At 33.9% G+C, this 20225-nt stretch overlaps 1 protein-coding gene across 3 annotated transcripts in view; it reads left to right on the top strand.

Annotated features, from left to right (window-relative positions):
• Nucleotides 1-18720, top strand: part of LOC133203215 (synaptotagmin-7-like) — a 76637-nt gene extending 57917 nt beyond the window's left edge. For all 3 annotated transcript variants that reach the window (XM_061339045.1, XM_061339047.1, XM_061339046.1), the window contains 4 exons: nt 12301-12688; nt 13746-13915; nt 15011-15125; nt 18134-18720. In XM_061339045.1, the coding sequence (XP_061195029.1) occupies nt 12301-12688; nt 13746-13915; nt 15011-15125; nt 18134-18438 (978 nt within the window). In that variant the 3' untranslated portion in view covers nt 18439-18720. The remainder of the gene's footprint in view (nt 1-12300; nt 12689-13745; nt 13916-15010; nt 15126-18133) is intronic.
• Nucleotides 18721-20225: the final 1505 nt, after the last annotated feature.

Raw genomic sequence — 20225 nt, 5'->3', positions numbered from 1 at the left:
TAGTGCCACGTGTTTTAAAAAAAATGTTTTAACATTCATAACTGTTCAAATAAACGCTGTATGGCATTAGGCTTTATAAGATTCGCCCCCTCATAGCAAGCTGTTACTAAAGACTATTGTAACATTGTTAGAGCAACGTGAATTAGAGGAAAATGTCAAATCACAATAAGCAAATAATGTATTTGATAAGTTAAGTACATATTTTTTTTTGTTGAATTGATTAATGACTTTAAGGCACCCACACTTGCAAATACCAGCACAAATTGTGTACGTGATTGTGGGGGTATAAAAAAAAACATAAAACGTAGTATCAATTGTAAAATGCTGAAATGGTTTTTTTCTAGCACTTTATAGTAATGTATGTATTTTTCTGTATATGAAATTTATATAAAATACATGTGTCTCGCTGTGCCTCCTTTTTTTCCCCCGCATTATAATGTCCCAATGTAGCCCAGATGTCACCAAGATGGGTATGTAAATATGCACATTTAGAGAGACACAGTCAGCCACAGCCATCCTCTGTGCCACAATGGACAGAAGTTTTAACAAATCAGAGTCACCAAGGGAAGTATTGAATCTAATTATCACTGGTGTTAAGTGCTGAAACATGTCCTAAGGATACAGTTTTTTTCTCTTTGTCTGATATATGGGCATTCCGACATTATCGGACAGTCAAATGAAATTGACAGCAGCGGGCAGCTGTCGTGGGCGAAACACCGGGATAAGGACACAACTGTAGTTCGACCGGTATAGTGATTTTTGAGGAATAGAGAAAAAAGATACGAGCAAGATATGCTTATAAATAATGCAAGAATCGGCCTCCCTGACTGGATTTGGGTTCCGTATATAACGAAGTAGTAAGCCTAATTGAACGGTTGGACCGTTGGTTTCTAGTTTCAGCACGGAATTTATATACTGTTTTACCGACTGACGAAAGAAAAAAAAAGAACTAATTCCTTCATTGTGTGCTGTTAGCATCTTCATTAACTTTCTAATGCATGGTTATCCCTGGAACATTTATCCGAGCCTGGGAGAGACTTATCATTCCCGGATAGGTGCAATTAATTCCCTGCTAGGCGGTGTTAAACCGATTCATTGCTTAATTCAGATATGTTGCCGAGGACGTAAAATCTGCGTAGATTTTTTTATACGGTTTTCCGTTTGTTAATGCACTTTAAATATGGAGATTATTGTCTTGGGCATAAAATACACTCTCTAGGGGAAATATTTGTGCATGACTATGTCTTATCTGAGGTTAGCAGTAATTGTTATATGATGGCTGACTGTAACCTGGAATTTTGACCACAGGACTTGAGCGTTAGATTCAATTTTGACTTTGCTTAAGGAGACATGGGGTCATGTTGCTTTCCTTTGTTTTGTGAGGAAAACGAGGAAGAAGCCGATGTGAAAATAAAAGAAACCCTCAAATCCCCCGAGGTAAGATAGTGAGGCGTCATAACTGTATATACATGTATAACCTTGTGTTGTCGAGACCTCAAGGTCAAATGGATTACATACCGAGGTCAAGTATGAAACAATCGAATACTGGAATAAACATGATAAAGTGAGGTCAGTTTGGGACCTCGTCGTTTTTCCTTTTTTTTTTTTTTTTTTTAAATTTTTGCATTCCTTGTTTCCATACTTAGGTTTTACGTAATTGTATGTGTATTAGTTCAAGTATTGCTTTAGTGAAGATACATGCATGAACATGAAGTATTTGGGAGGATACGGGAAAGTATCGACTCTACAACATCAAAGTTGGGTTTTCCACGTGAAAATCACTTACAGATAGAGGTTTATCAAGATATACAGATAAAATTACAGATTCGGAAATTAAAAAAAAAAGATTTACAACAGTGCTAAGATCTCTCACTTTACATTGTTCTTTTTCAAAGTAGCTGATGTTGAAAGCCTTTGCTAAGTCACAATAGAAGTCATTCATTCTTTGATGTTGATTAGGTTTTATTGTCCTATGAAGTAGATTTCATGGTTCCCTTTCTTTGTTTCCCTGAGAATATCTGTCTACATTGCAAGGAGGCATGCAACTATCATTCTCGAACGTAAAGTTAATATTTGTGATTGAATTTTTTTCAGTTTGATTCCCGAAGGAAGAGAAAATATAGGTTTTGGCATAGTTGTCTGTCTGTATAGTTCTTTTTCTGTCAAAAAATCATTATGTCAAAATCGTTTACTGGACATCGTTTTTAAACCTTTGATTGGATTTTGTAGTGTATGTTGTTTTATTTATATATATATATATATATATATATATATATATATATATATATATATATATATATATATATATATATATATATATATATAATTATATATATATATATATATATATATATATATATATATATATATATATATATATATATATGACTCAAGGTCTCGAAGGTCTAGGTCACTTGGCAAAAAGTATATGATATCAAGGATTACGTTTGGGAACCATTGATTCGATAAGAATGCAGTAAGAGAGAAAAGCATCCACAAAACCACCAAAGGAATGACTCTCCGGATTACATATACATGTATGCCAAGAATCGAAAAACTTTAAATAAATAACATTTGTAATATTTAAACCTTTAACATGGAATTATATTAAAATATTAAGGAAGATCTATTTTAACAATTCACTCTCACAGCTGTGGTGCTTGCTAAAAAAAGCTATAATTCACAATTTAATTGACATTATTATGTTAATATGAGTACAAATATACTCAGTATTTGAGTATACATGTATAGACATGTAAAGGATATTCTAATATTAATTTTTCGAGGAATTAGCTTTACGTGTTTTGGTCAATGGCTTGGACAAATTTTGGATTGGATTTCTTCAGACTGCATGAGTGAACCCCCCCCCCCCCCCCGGAAAAAGCTCCTGGATCCGTGCCTGTTAATATATCTACACATTCCGAAATTTTATACTACGTTTTAAGAAACAGTGCCCGGAAAATGCCTTTGTAAGGAAGTATGCGCTGAAAAGAAGCATCATGCATGCAATCGTGTCGTGATGAGTGTAATATACATCAGAGTTACTGCGGACGGCGTAGTAATCCCATTGCTCGAGTTTAAAAGATCTGGATGTCGTGTCTCATGATCCCAAGCCTACTATTGCTATGCATGAAATAAAACAAATCTCTCATAGATGAAGGATCTATGATGATAGGCTCAGATACAGCTCTGGACGCTCATGTCTTCACCAACACTGATTTTCCATCGCGGAGGGGTACATCAGTAAATAGGCTTTACTGAGGGAAGAGAGTTGCCGGATCAATATCATCCACTATATTTACAGCAAACCTGATGGACGGGATGTTGCTCCAAATTACCCATTAAGCCACATAGCTTTGGATCTACTTCGATAACAATACTGACTGCCTATTACAAGTCAGCGATCTTCTTGTCAATGTACAAGGTTAAGATTGGCCATCAATACGTCTTCAATTCCTACAGCTATCTACAGTTTTCATGGCTGTCTTCGTTTAATTTTGTGGCATGAGATGTTGATATATATGCAAACATTTCTAAGATTCTTCTCGTTGAAACTTGATAAGTAAGAAAATGCATTACTCAATGATTTTTTTCTTATTAATTCATAACTCAATGACTTTTTTGTAAAGAAGTGTATTTCAGGATATCGAACTTATTTAATTACAGAGCCTATCAGAAATATAAAAAAAAATATAGACGAAAGAAAATTGTTGGAAAAATTCGATAATAGTTATTATTACTTCCAAGAGGTGCCAGATACATGGAAATTTACAGTAGCAGTATATATTAGATTTGATACTTAGTCAAAGAATTCTTTGCATTTCGCATATTGATAAACATGGTCATGATAAAACTGGATTAAGAGATATAAAGTGCAAGGTTCATCTCTTTTTGTGAGAGATTGAAAGGGAAAAAAAACAAGTTCCAGTTTTACATATCTTCCTTTATTGTCGTATCGAAAGGAGTAAAGTTAATATACACAGTCATGACTCACTTTACGGCTGAGTTGATTTTAATAAATTAGGTAGACCGGCCGTGAGTTTATTAACTTCGTTATTGACGGACGTGATTTCACGCTGACGTTTGGCCAATATTACATTGATCATGTTAATCTTGCACCCCTGCCTTCTGGCACGTAGTGTCGTTTCAAAATTGAGGGGCAAACCAGGAAAACCATTGGGTTATCAGAAGGGAGGGGGAGGAGGGGGGCAGAATCCTAGTCTCATATAAGTTTTTTTTTGGGGTACAACAACAAGGTAGGGTTCATCCGTACTGAAACAACATGTGTAAAGGGCAGCCGATCTTTGAATCCAAGTTTTCATAAAAAATTACCGAGCAACATCTAAGCACACTTTTCATAAAAGGGAAGTAACTGGTAGACACCGGTACATTATTTTGTATGCTAAAATAAGTGTACAATCTCAACAACCAAGTGCTGCAAAAAGGAAAACTGCCGGCTGCCATTATTGGTAAAAATGAAGTGTTTGCTGGCAGATTTGGTCAATATATTAGATGGGAATAGCGGAGAATTAATAGCATCTGGATATAGCATACTCTGTGAAATTTCATTGTTTGTACAGTGTTGATGAGATTGCTGTAAAAAGGCGACTAGATCGGCGATCAATGGTTGCATGTCTAGATCGAGGTAGCCTATAATTTGTAAGGAATTAGATTGTTCTTTTTGCTTTTTGTATTTAATTAAAAGGGGTCTTTTCCAGAGAGTGATGAAGAAAATTGCATTTTTACGTACATTTTTATTACTTCCCGACAGAACATCACAGTTCTTAAGAAAATGAGGAGAAACGCAGATAGTAGTCGTTTATAATGGCAGATAGGAAAAGTTTTAAAAATCAGTTATCACTTAAATAAAAAAATTTAAAAAAAAAAAACAGTTTCAACAATACATTGTAATATAGCTACATGTAGTGAAATAAACATGTAGTAATACATTTTGCTTTTACAAGAAGTCAGCTTTTGGACTTTATTATGATTATTTTTTAAACTCTTTTTGTTTAACATAGAAATTAAGAGTACTACAGGCCTTGCTGATAAATTATATCGACAAAATATATTAAATATGCAGATATGCAAATATTAACAGGGCACCTCTGCAAATAAAGTGGGCCTATTTCAATATTTAGTAATTGGTTTTTCGATTGTTTTCAGCGGCTAAGTAAACTGTGCTTTCTATTGATGGCATCGGCGTTAATTGTACTCGGGCCTATGTTTAAGTGTACAGTATTGAATAATGTTATGTGGTGTTTGAATAAAATACGTTTTATTTATGTTTTGTGGTATTTGAATCCTTCCAAACATGTACAACGTATATTAATGTCATGCACTTAAGCTCTGAGAAATAGAAAATCAAAATATGGTATGATCTACTTTTGTAGTTTTAATGGTATTCCAGATTTCTTTTTCTAAATTAAATGTGTCAATAAGATACAATTTTTAGCTCACCTGAGCTAAAAGCTCAAGTGAGCTTTTCTGATCACCCATTGTCCGTCGTCCGTCCGTCTAGCTGTCCGTCCGTCCGTCTGTAAACTTTTCACATTTTTAACTTCTTCTCAAGAACCACTGGGTCAATTTCAACCAAACTTGGTTCAAAGCATCCTTGAGTAAAGGAGAATTTAAATTCTTAAAATGAAGGGCCATGCCCCCTTCAAAGGGGAGATAATCAAGAAAAGACAAAAATTAGGTCGGGTCATTAAAAAATCTTCTTCTCAAGAACCATTGGGCCAGAAAAGCTGATACTTACGTGGAAGCATCCTGGGTAGTTTAGATTCTAAATTTTTAAAATCATGACCCCCGGGGGTAGGGCGGGGCCACAATAGGGAATCCAAGTTTTACATTGAAATATGTAGAACATATCTTTAAAAATCTTCTTCTCAAGAACCACTGGGCCAGAAAAGCTGGAACTTATGTGGAAATATCCTGAGGTAATGTACATTCTAAATTCTTCAAATCATGACCCCCGGGGGTAGGGCGGGGCCACAATAGGGAATCCAAGTTTTACATTGAAATATATAGTAAAAATCTTTAAAAATCTTCTTCTCAAGAACCACTGGTCCAGAATAGCTGAAACTTATGTGGAAGCATCCTGGGGTAGTGTAGATTGTAAATTGTTCAAATCGTGACCCCCGGGGGTAGGGCGGGGCCACAAAAGGGAATCCAAGTTTTACATTGAAATATATAGGAAAAATCTTCTTTTCAAGAACCACTGGACCAGAAAAGCTGATACTTATGTGGAAGCATCCTGGGGAAGTGTAGATTGTAAATTGATCAAATCATGACCCCCGGGGATAGGGTGGGGCCACAATAGGGCATCCAAGTTTTACATTGAAACATATAGGAAAAATCTTCTTTTCAAGAACCACTGGGCCAGAATAGCTGATACTTATGTGGAAGCATCCTGGGGTAGTGTAGATTCTAAATTGATTAATTCGTGACCCCCGGGGGTAGAACGGGGCTACAATAGGGAATCCAAGTTTTACATTGAAATATATAGGAAAAATCTTCTTCTCAAGAACCACTGGGCCAGAAAAGCTGATACTTATGTGGAAGCATCCTTGGGTAGTGTAGATTGTAAATTGAACAAATCATGACCCCCGGGGATAGGGCGGGGCCACAATAGGGAATCCAAGTTTTACATTGAAATATATAGGAAAAATCTTCTGTTCAAGAACCACTGGGCCAGAATAGCTGAAACTTATGAGGAAGCATCCTGGGGTAGTGTAAATTCTAAATTGTTCAAATCTTGACCGCTGGGGGTAGGGCGGGGTCACAATAGGAAATCCAAGTTTTACATTGAAATATATAGGAAAAATCTTCTTCTCAAGAACCACTGGGCCAGAAAAGCTGAAACTTATGTGGAAGCAACCTGGGGTAGTGTAGATTTTAAATTGTTCATATCATGACCCCTGGGGATAGGGCGGGGCCACAATAGGTATTACAAGGTAGTAAATCAGGTGAAGAACAGCAGGGCCAAAGTTACTCAGGTGAGCGTTGTGGCCCATGGGCCTCTTGTTTTAAAAAAATTGTTTGAAAAAATGCAAATCTTCGTAACAATTAACTTTCACGCAGATATTCGGTTAGTTCATAATCATTTGCCATTCTCTATCTAGAGTTATCGTTCCCGCTACGCTCCCATATACACCTCTGTCAACGCTTGTTATACAAGATTCTTGGAAAAATTGCAAAATAGTTCCCTTAAAACTTTAGAAATAAATCGTTTTGAGGGATGATGAATTTTAAAATAAATGATTAATTATCATCTTTATCGATAATTACAATAATTAATTACTAATTTCAAATTTTCACAATTTCAATCTTGTACAAGAATCTTGTACAAGGTGTATGAGCGTAGCGGAAGACAAATCTGGATAGAGAATCAATCATTTGCTCGCAATTATTACGACGGGCCATACTTTGTTTCCTATGCAGTGCCCTTTGTTTTTATTTTATTTTATTTTCATATCATTAAAAGTTTGTAATATACCAAAGAAAATTTTTGATAACATTTAGAATTTCGTAAGTATGTAATTGTAACAAGTTTTACATAGAAGTAATCCATTTCTGCACAAATTTTTCACTGCTAAAGCTAAAACAGATGTAAGTTTTCGAAAATATTAATTAAACCGTTATTGACAAGTGCATTCAGGGAAAAAAAGAATAATGTGTATTGATATGAACATGAATTCAGCGGAAAATGAATTATTTCATTTGGATGTATACCTTGCGTACAATTTCCTTTGTATATTTTTTGTATATTTAAAAAAAAAAAAAAAAAAAAAAAAAAAAAAAAAAAAAACGTAGAAATTAAGGTTGAAAGGTAGAAAATACCTCGCTTCCTGTTGTTTTCCTTTCAAAGAGAATGTATTTGTTACAATCTGGTTTTGTTTGTTATTTATTATTTGTATGAACTCAGGACATTAAAAAGGCAAAAAGGATTCTTTAATCTTGCTTCTATAATTTAAGCTTAACCATACGTAAAGATAGCGGCAATCTTCGTTGTTTATATGCATTTGAAATTATGTAGTTAATAGCATTTTTGTGCTCGACGCAACCTAAGAAAAAATTCCACTTTCAATTTTAAAAGGTTATCTGAATGTTGGATTTGTTTTGTGCATATAATACCAGTGTGCGACGTATAAGCTTTCAAAAGAAAAAAAGTACAGATATGGCAGCTTTGTCCCCAATTCTTTTTCCGAATAGTTCCTAGAAAGAGTTTACTTAAATATCTATATTTCTCACTGAAATTAAAGATCAAACAGTTCATTTCACAAGTTAGCTGAAAAAATCATATAACAGTAAAACGCAGTTATAAGAAAGTCACTGAGACCTTGAATTTGGCTCCTTATAATGTCGATTCTTTATATCCACACAAGAAACATGGTGAAAAGTGTTCTGTTGGATTTCCCTATAATCTACAGAAGATTTCCTTAAGAACTTTTATGACCATGTATTACTGTAATGGGGAATTCTCTCAGCCCGTAATCCAGAATAAAAATGTATTTAAAAAAAGAAAATAAAGCGATTAGCTTTTTCGTAAACCAGGTACAGTTCTTCATGAATAATAAAAAAAGACGTTGGCGCATAATCATTATGTTTAAATGAATATTAATTTTTGAAATGGACATTTATAATATAATTAAATAAAATGAAAACTAATGGTAACTAAATGTTCAGCAAAAACGTTTGCGCAGCCCACAGACACATGATTCTGATCCCTAACAGTGTGTCCTGAACTAACTCTGCTATGCTAGTATTACGTGAGACTTCCCCGTCATTAATTTATATTATGTAAGTTTAACACCGTTGAAGACGGATCGAGTGCATTTTATCTTATATAACCATTAATCGATAATTCCAAAAGGATTGTATCTAGCTGAAATCTTTCCTTCGTTGCGATTTGATTTATAAGTGTGTTACTTAAGTGAGCTAATAGTGAGAAACATTTATACTTTTCAATAGTTTCGAACAAAGTCTAAGATTAAACAGAACGATTATATTAAACTGTATGATACATATGCCTGAAATTTGTTTACCTGCATATTATTAGCAAAACACGCTTATAGCGAAGTACCAGTTACGAACAAATTTGATTCGTTATAAACGTTATAAATTCGTCAGATCCGTTCATTTGTTTTTAAAACTACAGGAATTGAAAATCGTTTTGCTGTAAGCGTGAATTCATTACAAACCAGTTCGCTGTAACCGTGCTTTACTATATTCATGTTTCATCATTTTAGCTCATTCTATAGCATTTTTTTTTCTCTGCACACTTTTCTGCAATCCATGTATACTGACACGCAAGAGAAACTCAATAGTCTATTATATTATAGAAAAAATAGATATAGAGTATAACAAAGTACCATAATAGTACAGGCACCTTCAACTTTACCTAGTCGTATTTTAAATTGAAGACCAAAATCCGAGTCGGATTAAACGGAAATATTGCACTTTTAGCAAAAAAGGACTTTAATTTGGGTGTAAAAGAGTTGGTTTCTGTTCATCTCAAGTAATACAGCATTGTTCCAAAATTCTTTTCCGAAAGTGACGCAAAAGCTTCCAGAAAATAACTGTAAGCGTGCATTCCAATTGTTCGTAGTTTGAAAAAAGACGCTCTATATCACACCATGGGCTTGCGTCTCACTAGCTTGACTGACAGCCTGTAGACCGGGAGACTAAAGGTTACCACTTTGAGCAAGAATCGAGGAATCAAACATTAGTGTATGAGAAACAGACATTTTAAAAGGTCTGAAAAATGGATTAAATGCATCGTAGAAACCGAGCTGCAACAGTTGTTCATTACCTAGGGATTGTTAAAGGGGGGGGGGGGGGTGGTTATAAACGGTAACCTGTTCATTTCTGAAGTTAAAAGATAACGTTTTCCATTTCAATTAAATCTCCGATTTTAAATCACGTCATCTCATACTGATAAAATCTGTCTTAAGTTATGAATATCATTAAATAAAAAATATCCGGATCTCTCCATGTTGCGGTTTTTTTTTTGTGTGTCAGTGTATATTTCCTCTCCACGGATACACGTTCAACACGTACAAGTTATAGGCTGCTTCTTTGTCAGCCAGTTTTTGATATAACTTGACACATATATTGAAAGGAATGGGTTATTTACATTTTATAATGTAAATAAAACTAATTTTTTATGGGTTTCCAGTGAAAGTAATTTAAAAGGTATCCACTGTAATTTATTATGTACTGTTGACCATCTGCTACTACATAAGCAAAGCCGGGCGATATAAGGAGCTTGTCAATATACGCATGGGGTGTAGAAATCGACCAGATTGTAATTAGATGTTAACGTTATTTAGCCGCGACTTCTGAGAAATTTACAATCAATATTCAATTATTTCTGTTAATAATGTTTACAAAATAACGATAAAATAACAGTTAGAGTGAGAAGTATGAGAATAACGTATTGATTTTCTGTATGTATTTATATTAAGTAAGATTTATTTGGTTGAAAATTAAAAGGAAAAAGAAAGCCTTATATATGTCTTGCAAGCTTGATATATTTTTACGTATTTATATATCATATAAAAAGACACATATGGCATGCTTGTACATACACTCAACAGGAATTACTAGAGCAAGTGATAAAAAAGCAAAGAAACAACCAAAACAAAGTTTGGGTTTTTTTAACATTAAAGTCATTTTTTTTTCATTTATTACTGTTAGGATTTTGTCCCAAATAAGTTAAGTGCTAGTTTTGAAATAATTTCTTTCATTTAGCCTGATAAAATTTATTTAATTGTAACCCAAGTATGGTTGATTTAAATTTAACTGGAGAAAGGAGGTCTATGCTAATAGAAGAAAGTTACATTGTTTTAATTTTTTATCAATTTCAGTAGCAAATACATGTATGTATATGTTACATGTACACAGATCGATCAAAAGTTAAAGTAATCGCAAGCGAATCACTGTAATAGTATGAGATCCGAAATTTCTGAAAGCCTTGGGATCTTTTTTATCTTCTCTGAGCAGCACTGGGTTCTCTGCCCTTCATTCCTGTTTTGCCGCTAGGAGATACAAGTTAGATGAGTGAAAACAATGTCTATATCTCCCTGCTGTCAATGAAACAAATCGAAAAATCCTGTTTTTATGTTGTTACATAACGAAATAATAGATAATTCACTAAAATGCCAGTCAAAAGCGTGTTTCATTTGAAAAACAAAGACATGATGTCCTTTATATCCGCTGCGTTTGTATGGATTTCTCTGTCATAAATTAAGGCTATGTACTGTATTTGATATGCATGGGAATTTATGTTGATTTGGCACGGAAGCACCAGAATTAAGCGCTTTATATAATGGTATTAAGCAGCTTATATTTATAAATCAAAATCATCAAAGTGAAATGTGCTATAAATTCTGGTAAATTCATTTACACATGTAGTAATGCATGAAGTAAAGTACGTTATAAGCTATGTCTGCTTCATTTATATGTAAAAAACAGCATATCAAATAGAATTATCTCGCTTGTGTTTTTCTGTCACTTTGTGCCATATAGGGGGATAATTCTAATGTACATATATGCTCTCTAAAGACCTTAAATGAAACGATTACATGTACATGTAACTTAAATCTCAGGAGAAATTATTAATAAAAGATTCAATCTTTTCCAGAATGTAAATATTTAACTCGTATCAACTTCAATAATTGATTTTACATCCAAAGTACGGAAAGGATTAGCAGCAGAGCTGTAGCGTTATGGCTTTATATTTTAGTCTTTAACCATAATAACCGTTATGGTCAAAGACTAACTGGAGCGGATCCAGGATTTTTTTTCCGGAGAGGAGGGGGAAGGGGGGTCACCCCGGTCCCAAATATTTCCAACCCAAAAATTTCTTGACAACCCCCCCCCCCCCCAAACAAAGACAAACTTAAAATTCCATTTACAAAACATGGGACAAATTCTATTTCGCGATAGTGGTAGTTGGGTCCAGGTTTTCGGGAGGGGGGGTCCAAATTAATTTTTTATTTCCTTCAGTATATACTTTTATTAACTGCAAATTTCGGGGGGGGGGGGTGTCCGGACCCCGACCCCCCTTCTATCGCGGCACGTACTTAAAATCTAAAGCCATACGCTGAAGTTCTGCAGCTGGGAAAGGATGTCCTTCCCCTCCCTTTTGAAAAACCCTTCGAAATGATATTATATAAATTATAGAAAATTAAGTCCAATAAACATCATAAAAATTAGAGTTGAAAATATGGTTTAAGTCCTTTCAAATACCTTAATGTTTGATTAAAATAAACTTAATATGATTTTTGATTACAGCCACTTATGAAGAACGATTCTCAAAGATCCCAGAGTTCTGATGACGTCAACAGCAGTTTATGGAAAGGGATGAGAAATATTGCCTTCACTTTAATGGAGAATGCGTCACAAGACGCAGAAGAGGTGGACGCTGCGGCATCTATTGATGTCACGGAAGGCGTTGATTGTAAACTAGGACGCATACAGATAGGATTAAGTTATGATTTTCAGTCTTTAACATTAACTTTAAAAGTGATTCAAGCGAAAGACTTGGTGGCCAAGGATTTCACGGGAACAAGTGACCCTTACGTAAAAATTTTACTTTTACCTGATAAAAGACATAAGTTAGTGACAAAAGTGAAGAAGAAAAACCTCAATCCAAGGTGGAATGAAAGTTTTCTGTTCGAAGGTTTGTAACAACACATTTAAATACATTTCTGTACAGACATTTATACATAAGATAGTAACACATAAAAACTCGAGTAAAAATTTACAGATTTCACTTGTTAGATAAGCTATGTTATCGCAATGCTTAAAATATTTATTAATTTGTTTTCCGTACCATTTTTATGTTTTCCTAGCTCATATGAGCCAAAGGCTTAAGCCGAAGAAATTACGACTCTCTGTCATGTTTCATCTAGGAATTCAAGTTATTGGCATGGGGCTAGCGTTGGGCTACAATAGGGTCAAAGTATAATTTATCATCAGAAAAAAAATATTGAAAATCACCAGGTCTAAAATTTATCATACTGATGATATGCAAGCAGTCCCAGGTTGTGTAAATTAAAATTTGTTCAGATAATATCTCAAAAGGGTAGGATTGGGCATAGTAGGGTATCAAGATATATATGAAAGTGTGTTACAAATCTCTTCTTGAATGGATTATAGTTCACTTTGTAACGATATCGAACATTAGGTTTGATTGGGCTGAAATAAGAGATCAAATCTAACATACTAAGCAAGTCGTCTTAATAGGGAAAAAAAAAATCAAAAACCGTCTTCATAGCAGCAAGACAACAATAGTTTTAGTTTATAAACATTCTACATTCCAATGTACTATTAATTTAACTTTGGTAAAGTCATGAACCCCCCCCCCCTCCCCCATGGAGGGCTAGGGTGATACCGCAATATTTGTTCAAAATTTACATAAGAAGATACGGAAGAGGAAAAGAGTTTCAAAAATCTCCTGAAGAACAAAAGGACCAGGTGATTTAGTGAAGTGCTGTGACCTCTGTTATATCAAATATTCATAGCACATCATTTATACAGAAGAAAAGGCAAATAGAATGTCCCAATGAAGTACATATGTAGACTGCCGTGCTTTTAAAACATTCATTTTAATAATGTTTTTGAGATGAGTTACTTTTTTTGCGAATATTAACAGTTGAGAAAGTATTGTTTTGCATTCTCTCCTATAGAAAACTTTTTTCCCATTACTTTTTAAATGTATTTGACTTCCTTTGTAGGTTGGCCTCATAATAAATTGTTAGAGAAGACAATATATCTACAAGTTATAGACTATGACCGATTTAGTCGTGATGATCCTATCGGTGAAACTTACATTCCCCTTAATGAAGTAGATCTTTCACAGTCTCCTACGATGTGGCGGTACCTTCAGCCATGCAAGGACAGCAGGGTAAAAACTGTAGATTATTTGTAAAAGCTTGGTAATTATTTAAAGTGTATGTGTAGTCGACTTAATTCAGATTGAAGTTTTCATACAAGAACTAGTTTAGTTAAATGTCCTTTTTGCCTTCTTTTTATGAACTCCTTTTGAACAATTATGGAATCATTTTAATTCCTAGGACCAATTTATGCTCTACTGGTCAGAGACTGGAAGAGCTTATGCGATAGTAAGGTGTCCATCGTCCGTCCATCTGTCTGTCTGTCTGCCCATCTGTAAACAATTTTTCAAAATGATACTCCTTCTACAATTCTGGTCTAATTTCAATATAACTTTTGGCACACAAGTAGATTACACTGGGATACATAATTCTTTGCATCTGTTTTTGATTTTGATGAAGTGCTTCTATGGTTACTAAATTTAGAAATTTCTTTGAAGTGCTTTCAAAACACTACTCCTCCTACTATTTGGTCTGATTTTGATATAGCTTGGCACACAAGTACACTACACTAAGATATCGGGGTTTTTTATTTTGATGAATTATGTTGCCAAATAATTACTAAATGGTTACTAAAATTGAAATTTCTGTAAAATTCTTTGAAAAGGCTACACCTCCTACAGATTTAGTCTGATTGCAATAAAACTTGCCCCAAAAGAGACTAAACCAAGTATCATTATTCTATTTATTGCTGTTGCAAAATTTTAAGTGCAAGTGCTACTTTTCTCTTCCTTTGCTTCAAATATAAACCAGAAGAGCTACAGTCTCATCAGAGACTTCTGGTTTTAATATTAACGCATAAAACACTAATTGATTCAACAGTAAACCACACACAGCAACTAATACAAGACATATGTGACCATATACCTGTTTCTAAGTGACCTTTAACCTTACAATATTTACAGGCTCAAAGGAGTGTTTTACTTATTTTTCGAATTTCCTCTATGTATTCGATTTACTCAATTATGTATATTAAAGTGCATGTACGTTTTGCTAATAAAAACATTACACAATCTAGCTTTTCATAAAAACTTGCATAAATTACAAGGTTCTTTTATGATTGTTGTTCACAGTTGAGTGAACTTCAAATTATTTTACCTTTTTTACAGGGAAAACTGGGAGAAATTCTACTGTCATTAAGCTACCAGCCCGCTGTAGGAAGATTGAATATTATAGTAATGAAATGCAAAGATCTCAAAGCCAAAGACATAACGGGAGCATCAGGTAAGATTAAATAGATGTGTAGATGTTAAAACACCAATGTTGTATTTTTACAGTATACATGTAGTTATGACAACATTTCTTTGGTTCTAAATTGCAGTGTTTTATTACTTAAGAGACCCTCGAAAACATTCAACTTCAGGTATTTAAAGAAAGAATTGGGAGTAGAATATTATAAAGGACCCTTCTCCCTGCTTTGTTTCTAAGTTTAGGGAGCAGGTTAAGCTTTATTTTCCTTACATATGGCTCCAGAGTCGGAGTACAGATGTAAACTGTTTCTGGACCGAACAATTTGATAAATAGATGGAAATTAAAAGTTAGGATATTATTCGATTGTTTTGACTACGTATGTTTATTTGTTTGACTCATTAACTTATAAGAGGAACTTTCATGATTAGATGTTTAAATACATATATTTTATACTTGTGTCAAAAAAAAGCCAATTCTAATTACGTCAGAATAAAATGCGCATTTTCTCTTTCAGTTGTTTTAATTTTAAAAATAATATTTTGGACATTTTTTACAGAATATGGATACATGTATATCATGAACATTTTTTTTGAAATTTTTAAAATAAAAATAGTTTTGATTTTTCTGATATTCATTAAAGAAAAGACTACAGCAATTCATTTTTAACATTTCTTCATTGTTTTATTGCATTTATTTAAAACATCTATTTAGATCATAAAAATGTAAATCATGTATTTATATAATGAATATTAATACATTGTATAATAATTTTATAATATCAAAAAGACCAACACATACACAACTTCATTAATTTTATAAAATATAGTACATACGTGTTGAAATTGGTCATGGTTTTATAGTTTGCTTGCCTGGTTCTAAGTTATTAAATTGATTATTGTCCTTATAAAACTTTGAAAGATTGGTTTGATTAAGGAGGAGTTGCTCAACATCACAAAATTTATGAACATCATAGTTTCAATTTAAAAGTTCAGTCTAATGTTAATCTTCATGCTAGATGGCATTGAGAACAAAAGTACAATGTGAGTCAGTGGTTTAAACGATTGCTTTTCTGTATAACTCATGGTTCGATTCCAGAATATTTCTTTTTTTTTTATGCCCCCGTAATCGAAGATTTGGGGGCATATAGTTTTTGCTCTGTCCATCCGTCTGTCTGTCTGTTTGTCTGCAAAAACTTTAACCTTGCCCATAACTTTTGAATGGTTGGAGCCATTGCTTTCATATTTCACATGTGTATTCCTTGTGGCAAGACCTTTCTTTGGGTATCATCACATTTGACCTTTTGACCTTGACATTGGAGTTTGACCCAATTTAGCAATATTTTATGAGACTTTAACCTTGGCTATAACTTTTGAACAGTTGGTACTTGGGCTTTCAAATTTCACATGTGTAATCCTTGTGACAAGATATTTCTTTGGATACCAAGACCTTTGACCCGTTGACCTTACCCTTGGAGTTTGACCTAATTTTGAAAAAAAAACTATAACCTTGTCCATAACTTTTGACCAGTTGGTGCTATGGCTTTCATAACTCACTTGTATATTCCTTGTGACAGGACCTTCTTTTGGATACCAATAACTTTGACCTTTTGACCTTGACCTTGGAGTTTCAACTACTTTAACTTTGAAAAAGTTTAACCTTGCCCATAACTTTTGGTTGGTTGGAGCTATGGCTTTCATATTTCACATGTGTATTCCTTGTGACAAGACCTTTCTCAACTACCAACATCTAATTTGACCTTTTGACCTTGACCTTGGAGTTTGACCCACTTCTGAAAAATTTTATGAGACTTTAACCTTAGCCATAACTTTTGAACAATTGGTGCTTGGGCTTTCAAACTTTACATGTGCATTTATTGTGATAAGACCTTTCTTTCGATACCAACAACTTTGACCTACTTTTGAAAAAAACTTTAACCTTGGCCACCTTTTGAACAGTTAGAGCAAGGGCTTTCATACTACACATGTGTATGCCTTTTGAAAAGACCTTCCCTTGGATACCAACAACTTTGACCTTGTGACCTTGACCTTAGAGTTTGACCTACTTTAATTTTGAAAAACTTTAACCTTGGCCATAACTTTTTAACAATTAGTGCTAGGGTTTTCATACTTCACATGTGCATTCCTTGTGACAAGATCTTCCTTTGGATATCAACAACTTTGACCCTTTGACCTTGATCTTGGAGTTAGACCTACTTTGGAAAAACTTAAACCTTGGCCATAACATTTGAACGTTTGGTTCTAGGGCTTTCACATTTCATGAACATGTGTATCACTTGTAACAAGACCTTCCCTTGGGCGCCATTTGACCTTGACTTTGAAGTTTTACTTACTTTAAAAAAATTTTAACTTTCGCCATAACTTTTCAACAGTTGGTGCTAGGGCTTTCATATTTCACAAGTATATTCCTTGAGACAAGACCTTTCTTTAAGTACCAACATTTTTGATCTCTTGACCTGGAGTTTGACTTCCATTTGAGAAACTTTAGCCTTCGCCATAAGCTGCCATACGGGGGCATCAGTGTTTCACAAGCACATCTTGTTTGTTTTACATTTAAGATTTCTTATCCCTCTGCTAACTTATATAACATTTTCCTTAATGCTTATGATTTTGCAAAGGGTATTTGCTTTATAAGTAAAATGCACATAATTTCTGCATACCTGCGGGGCAAAGTTGGCAGGAATGGCAAGTTGACAGTTTTATAAAGGAATATAATAGTAATTTTTCCAATTGAGGATTACATCTCTTATGAGAATATCAATAAACCTTAAAATCACTTAAAATTGCTTGATTATGCGAATCTAAGAATGTATTCATATCCAAACAAATTTTCACTTATTTGCTTTTTTCTGTGTGCACTAACTTCATGAGTTGATTTCCCCTTTTAAAATTTTGTTTACTTTTTGTCGTTTTCTCCCGCACAGGTTTAGTGAACATTGGTCTTATGTGAAATAAATGTTATTGAAGCTCGTACAAGATGAATCGATTTAAGAATTCTTAAACATTTTTTTTTAAAACTTGTAGATCCCTACGTCAAGCTCTGGTTAAAGTTCGGAAACAACAGAATAGAAAAGAAGAAAACATCAATTAAAATGCGAACTCTTAATCCAGTGTACAATGAGTCGTTCTTTTTTGAAATTCCTTGGGAAAAGATCCGGGAAGCTGCAATAGAAGTGATTGTGATGGACTTCGATAAAGTTGGAAGGAACGAAATGATAGGGAAAATTGTGTTAAGCAGCAAGAGTGGTCCCCTGGAAACAAGACATTGGAACGATATGATTACAAAGCCTCGCCAACAAGTAGCACAGTGGCATTTGCTTAAGGACTGACAAAGGCTAAGGCTTAGAATATTTTAAATTTTTGGTTTAACAAAATAAAGAACATTGTGTTTTGTTGATAGAATATTTAACATTGCAAATTTTGTAAGATATTGTCCTTTTATATGATTAGTGATTTGTGTTCTGTAAAATTTGTTTTGAATATCAAGATCTCACAAGATGTGTTACAAAGATGGCGACGTTGTCGAAGATGACGTAATATAATACAATCTTTCATCTATGTGTTTCATTATATTGTTTTGAAAAGTATATTTAATAAATTCTTAAACTCTTTGTTTTTGGAATATGTAATGAGTATGAATATATGAAGTTATGTATAAACGTCCTTTTAAGATGCATAATAATTAGGTTCATATACAGACAATCAACAGACAATCGGAAGGACAGTAAACACCTTTCAATCTTGGAAATAAACCAAGAGTTATCCCTCTTTTCATGTTCTAGAATGGCCTACTGATACTGAGGAAAACACAATTCTTGCATTTATATCTTTAGTCAACGGGCACTGATAGATAATTTTGATATAGAGTATATGTATGTGCAAGTATAAACAAGGAAGGATTGATCCTCTTTTTTTAAAGCAAATTCGGGTATGGAAGACTGTGGATTTTTTTTCAAAGAACCTGACGCGATAAATCGTTTTTGTATAATATATGATTGCTAATTGTTCCGCTCCAATGCAGTTGATGTCTTTAGCAATAATTGTGCCAAATCATGCTCGACTATTCTTCATAGAAATTTGTTTACTCATCTGTATAATTGAAGTTAGTTAAATATTTTCCGACGTCACGTAAAAAACTCGAATAAGAATTTTCAGTAAACATGCTCATTTTTACACCACATGTATGTCCTTATTTATAACATAGCTTTATGAAATTCTGTTCAGCGGATAAAGAGGAGTTGTATTGACAAACTGTTTCAGTAGTATAATTTCTTTATTTCACACTTTGTACTGATTGAGTTTTATAAAATTTTGTTCATTTGAATCTACACAAACTGAGGATGCTTTCATACAAATTCGAATATTCAGGGCTTTGCTGTTTTTGAAAAAAAAAAATCTTAATATTCCCATTTAAAAATTTGATCGCCAATTTTTGCCACATCCTACACCGAGATTCCTGATTTAAACAAACTTGAATTTACAGCAATTGAGGATGATTTCATAGAAATATAAATAACCATGGCTTTGTTGTTCTTGAGAAGAAGCCTTTAAAATTTATTTTTAATTTAATCATTTAAAAGCCTATACACTCCTGTGTTAAACTTTGATTGCTCATTTTATATATATAGAGAGAGAGAGAGAGAGCACAATGAAATTCACTTTTATAAGGATACCCACTTCGCCCCAACCTGGGGTTGAACTCTCGACCTACTGAATCTATCTCCTAGCAGTACAGGAGCAGCGCGGTAGACTGCTCGGCCATCTAGGCACGTTATTATAACTTGCTTTCGATGCCGATGGAATTCTCGCGGCGCTGTCCTACACTACACGGTCATTGAGAATGGAAGTGAGATACAGTTATTTGGACATTAGTTTTATTAGAGGATCGTTATCGATACACATTGTAATGAATTTAATATTTCATATATTAAGCACATTTTACAACTACTTTCAAGCTAACATAACTGTCCTAAGTGAAGAAATATTAATATAGAAAGCACAAGGAAATACACTTTTATAAGGACACGCACTTCCGCCCCAACCCGGGGTTGAACTCTCGACCTACGGAATCTGTCTCCTAGCAGTTCAGGAACAGCGCGCTACACCGCTCGGTCAT

Source organism: Saccostrea echinata, unplaced genomic scaffold (genome assembly GCF_033153115.1).
Source record: "Saccostrea echinata isolate AGI-Se365-2 ecotype Australia unplaced genomic scaffold, CSIRO_AGI_Sech_v1 ptg000049l, whole genome shotgun sequence".
Classification (NCBI taxonomy): domain Eukaryota; kingdom Metazoa; phylum Mollusca; class Bivalvia; order Ostreida; family Ostreidae; genus Saccostrea; species Saccostrea echinata.
The sequence above is the reverse complement of the archived record's forward strand: the minus strand, read 5'-3'. Positions and strand labels throughout refer to the sequence as shown.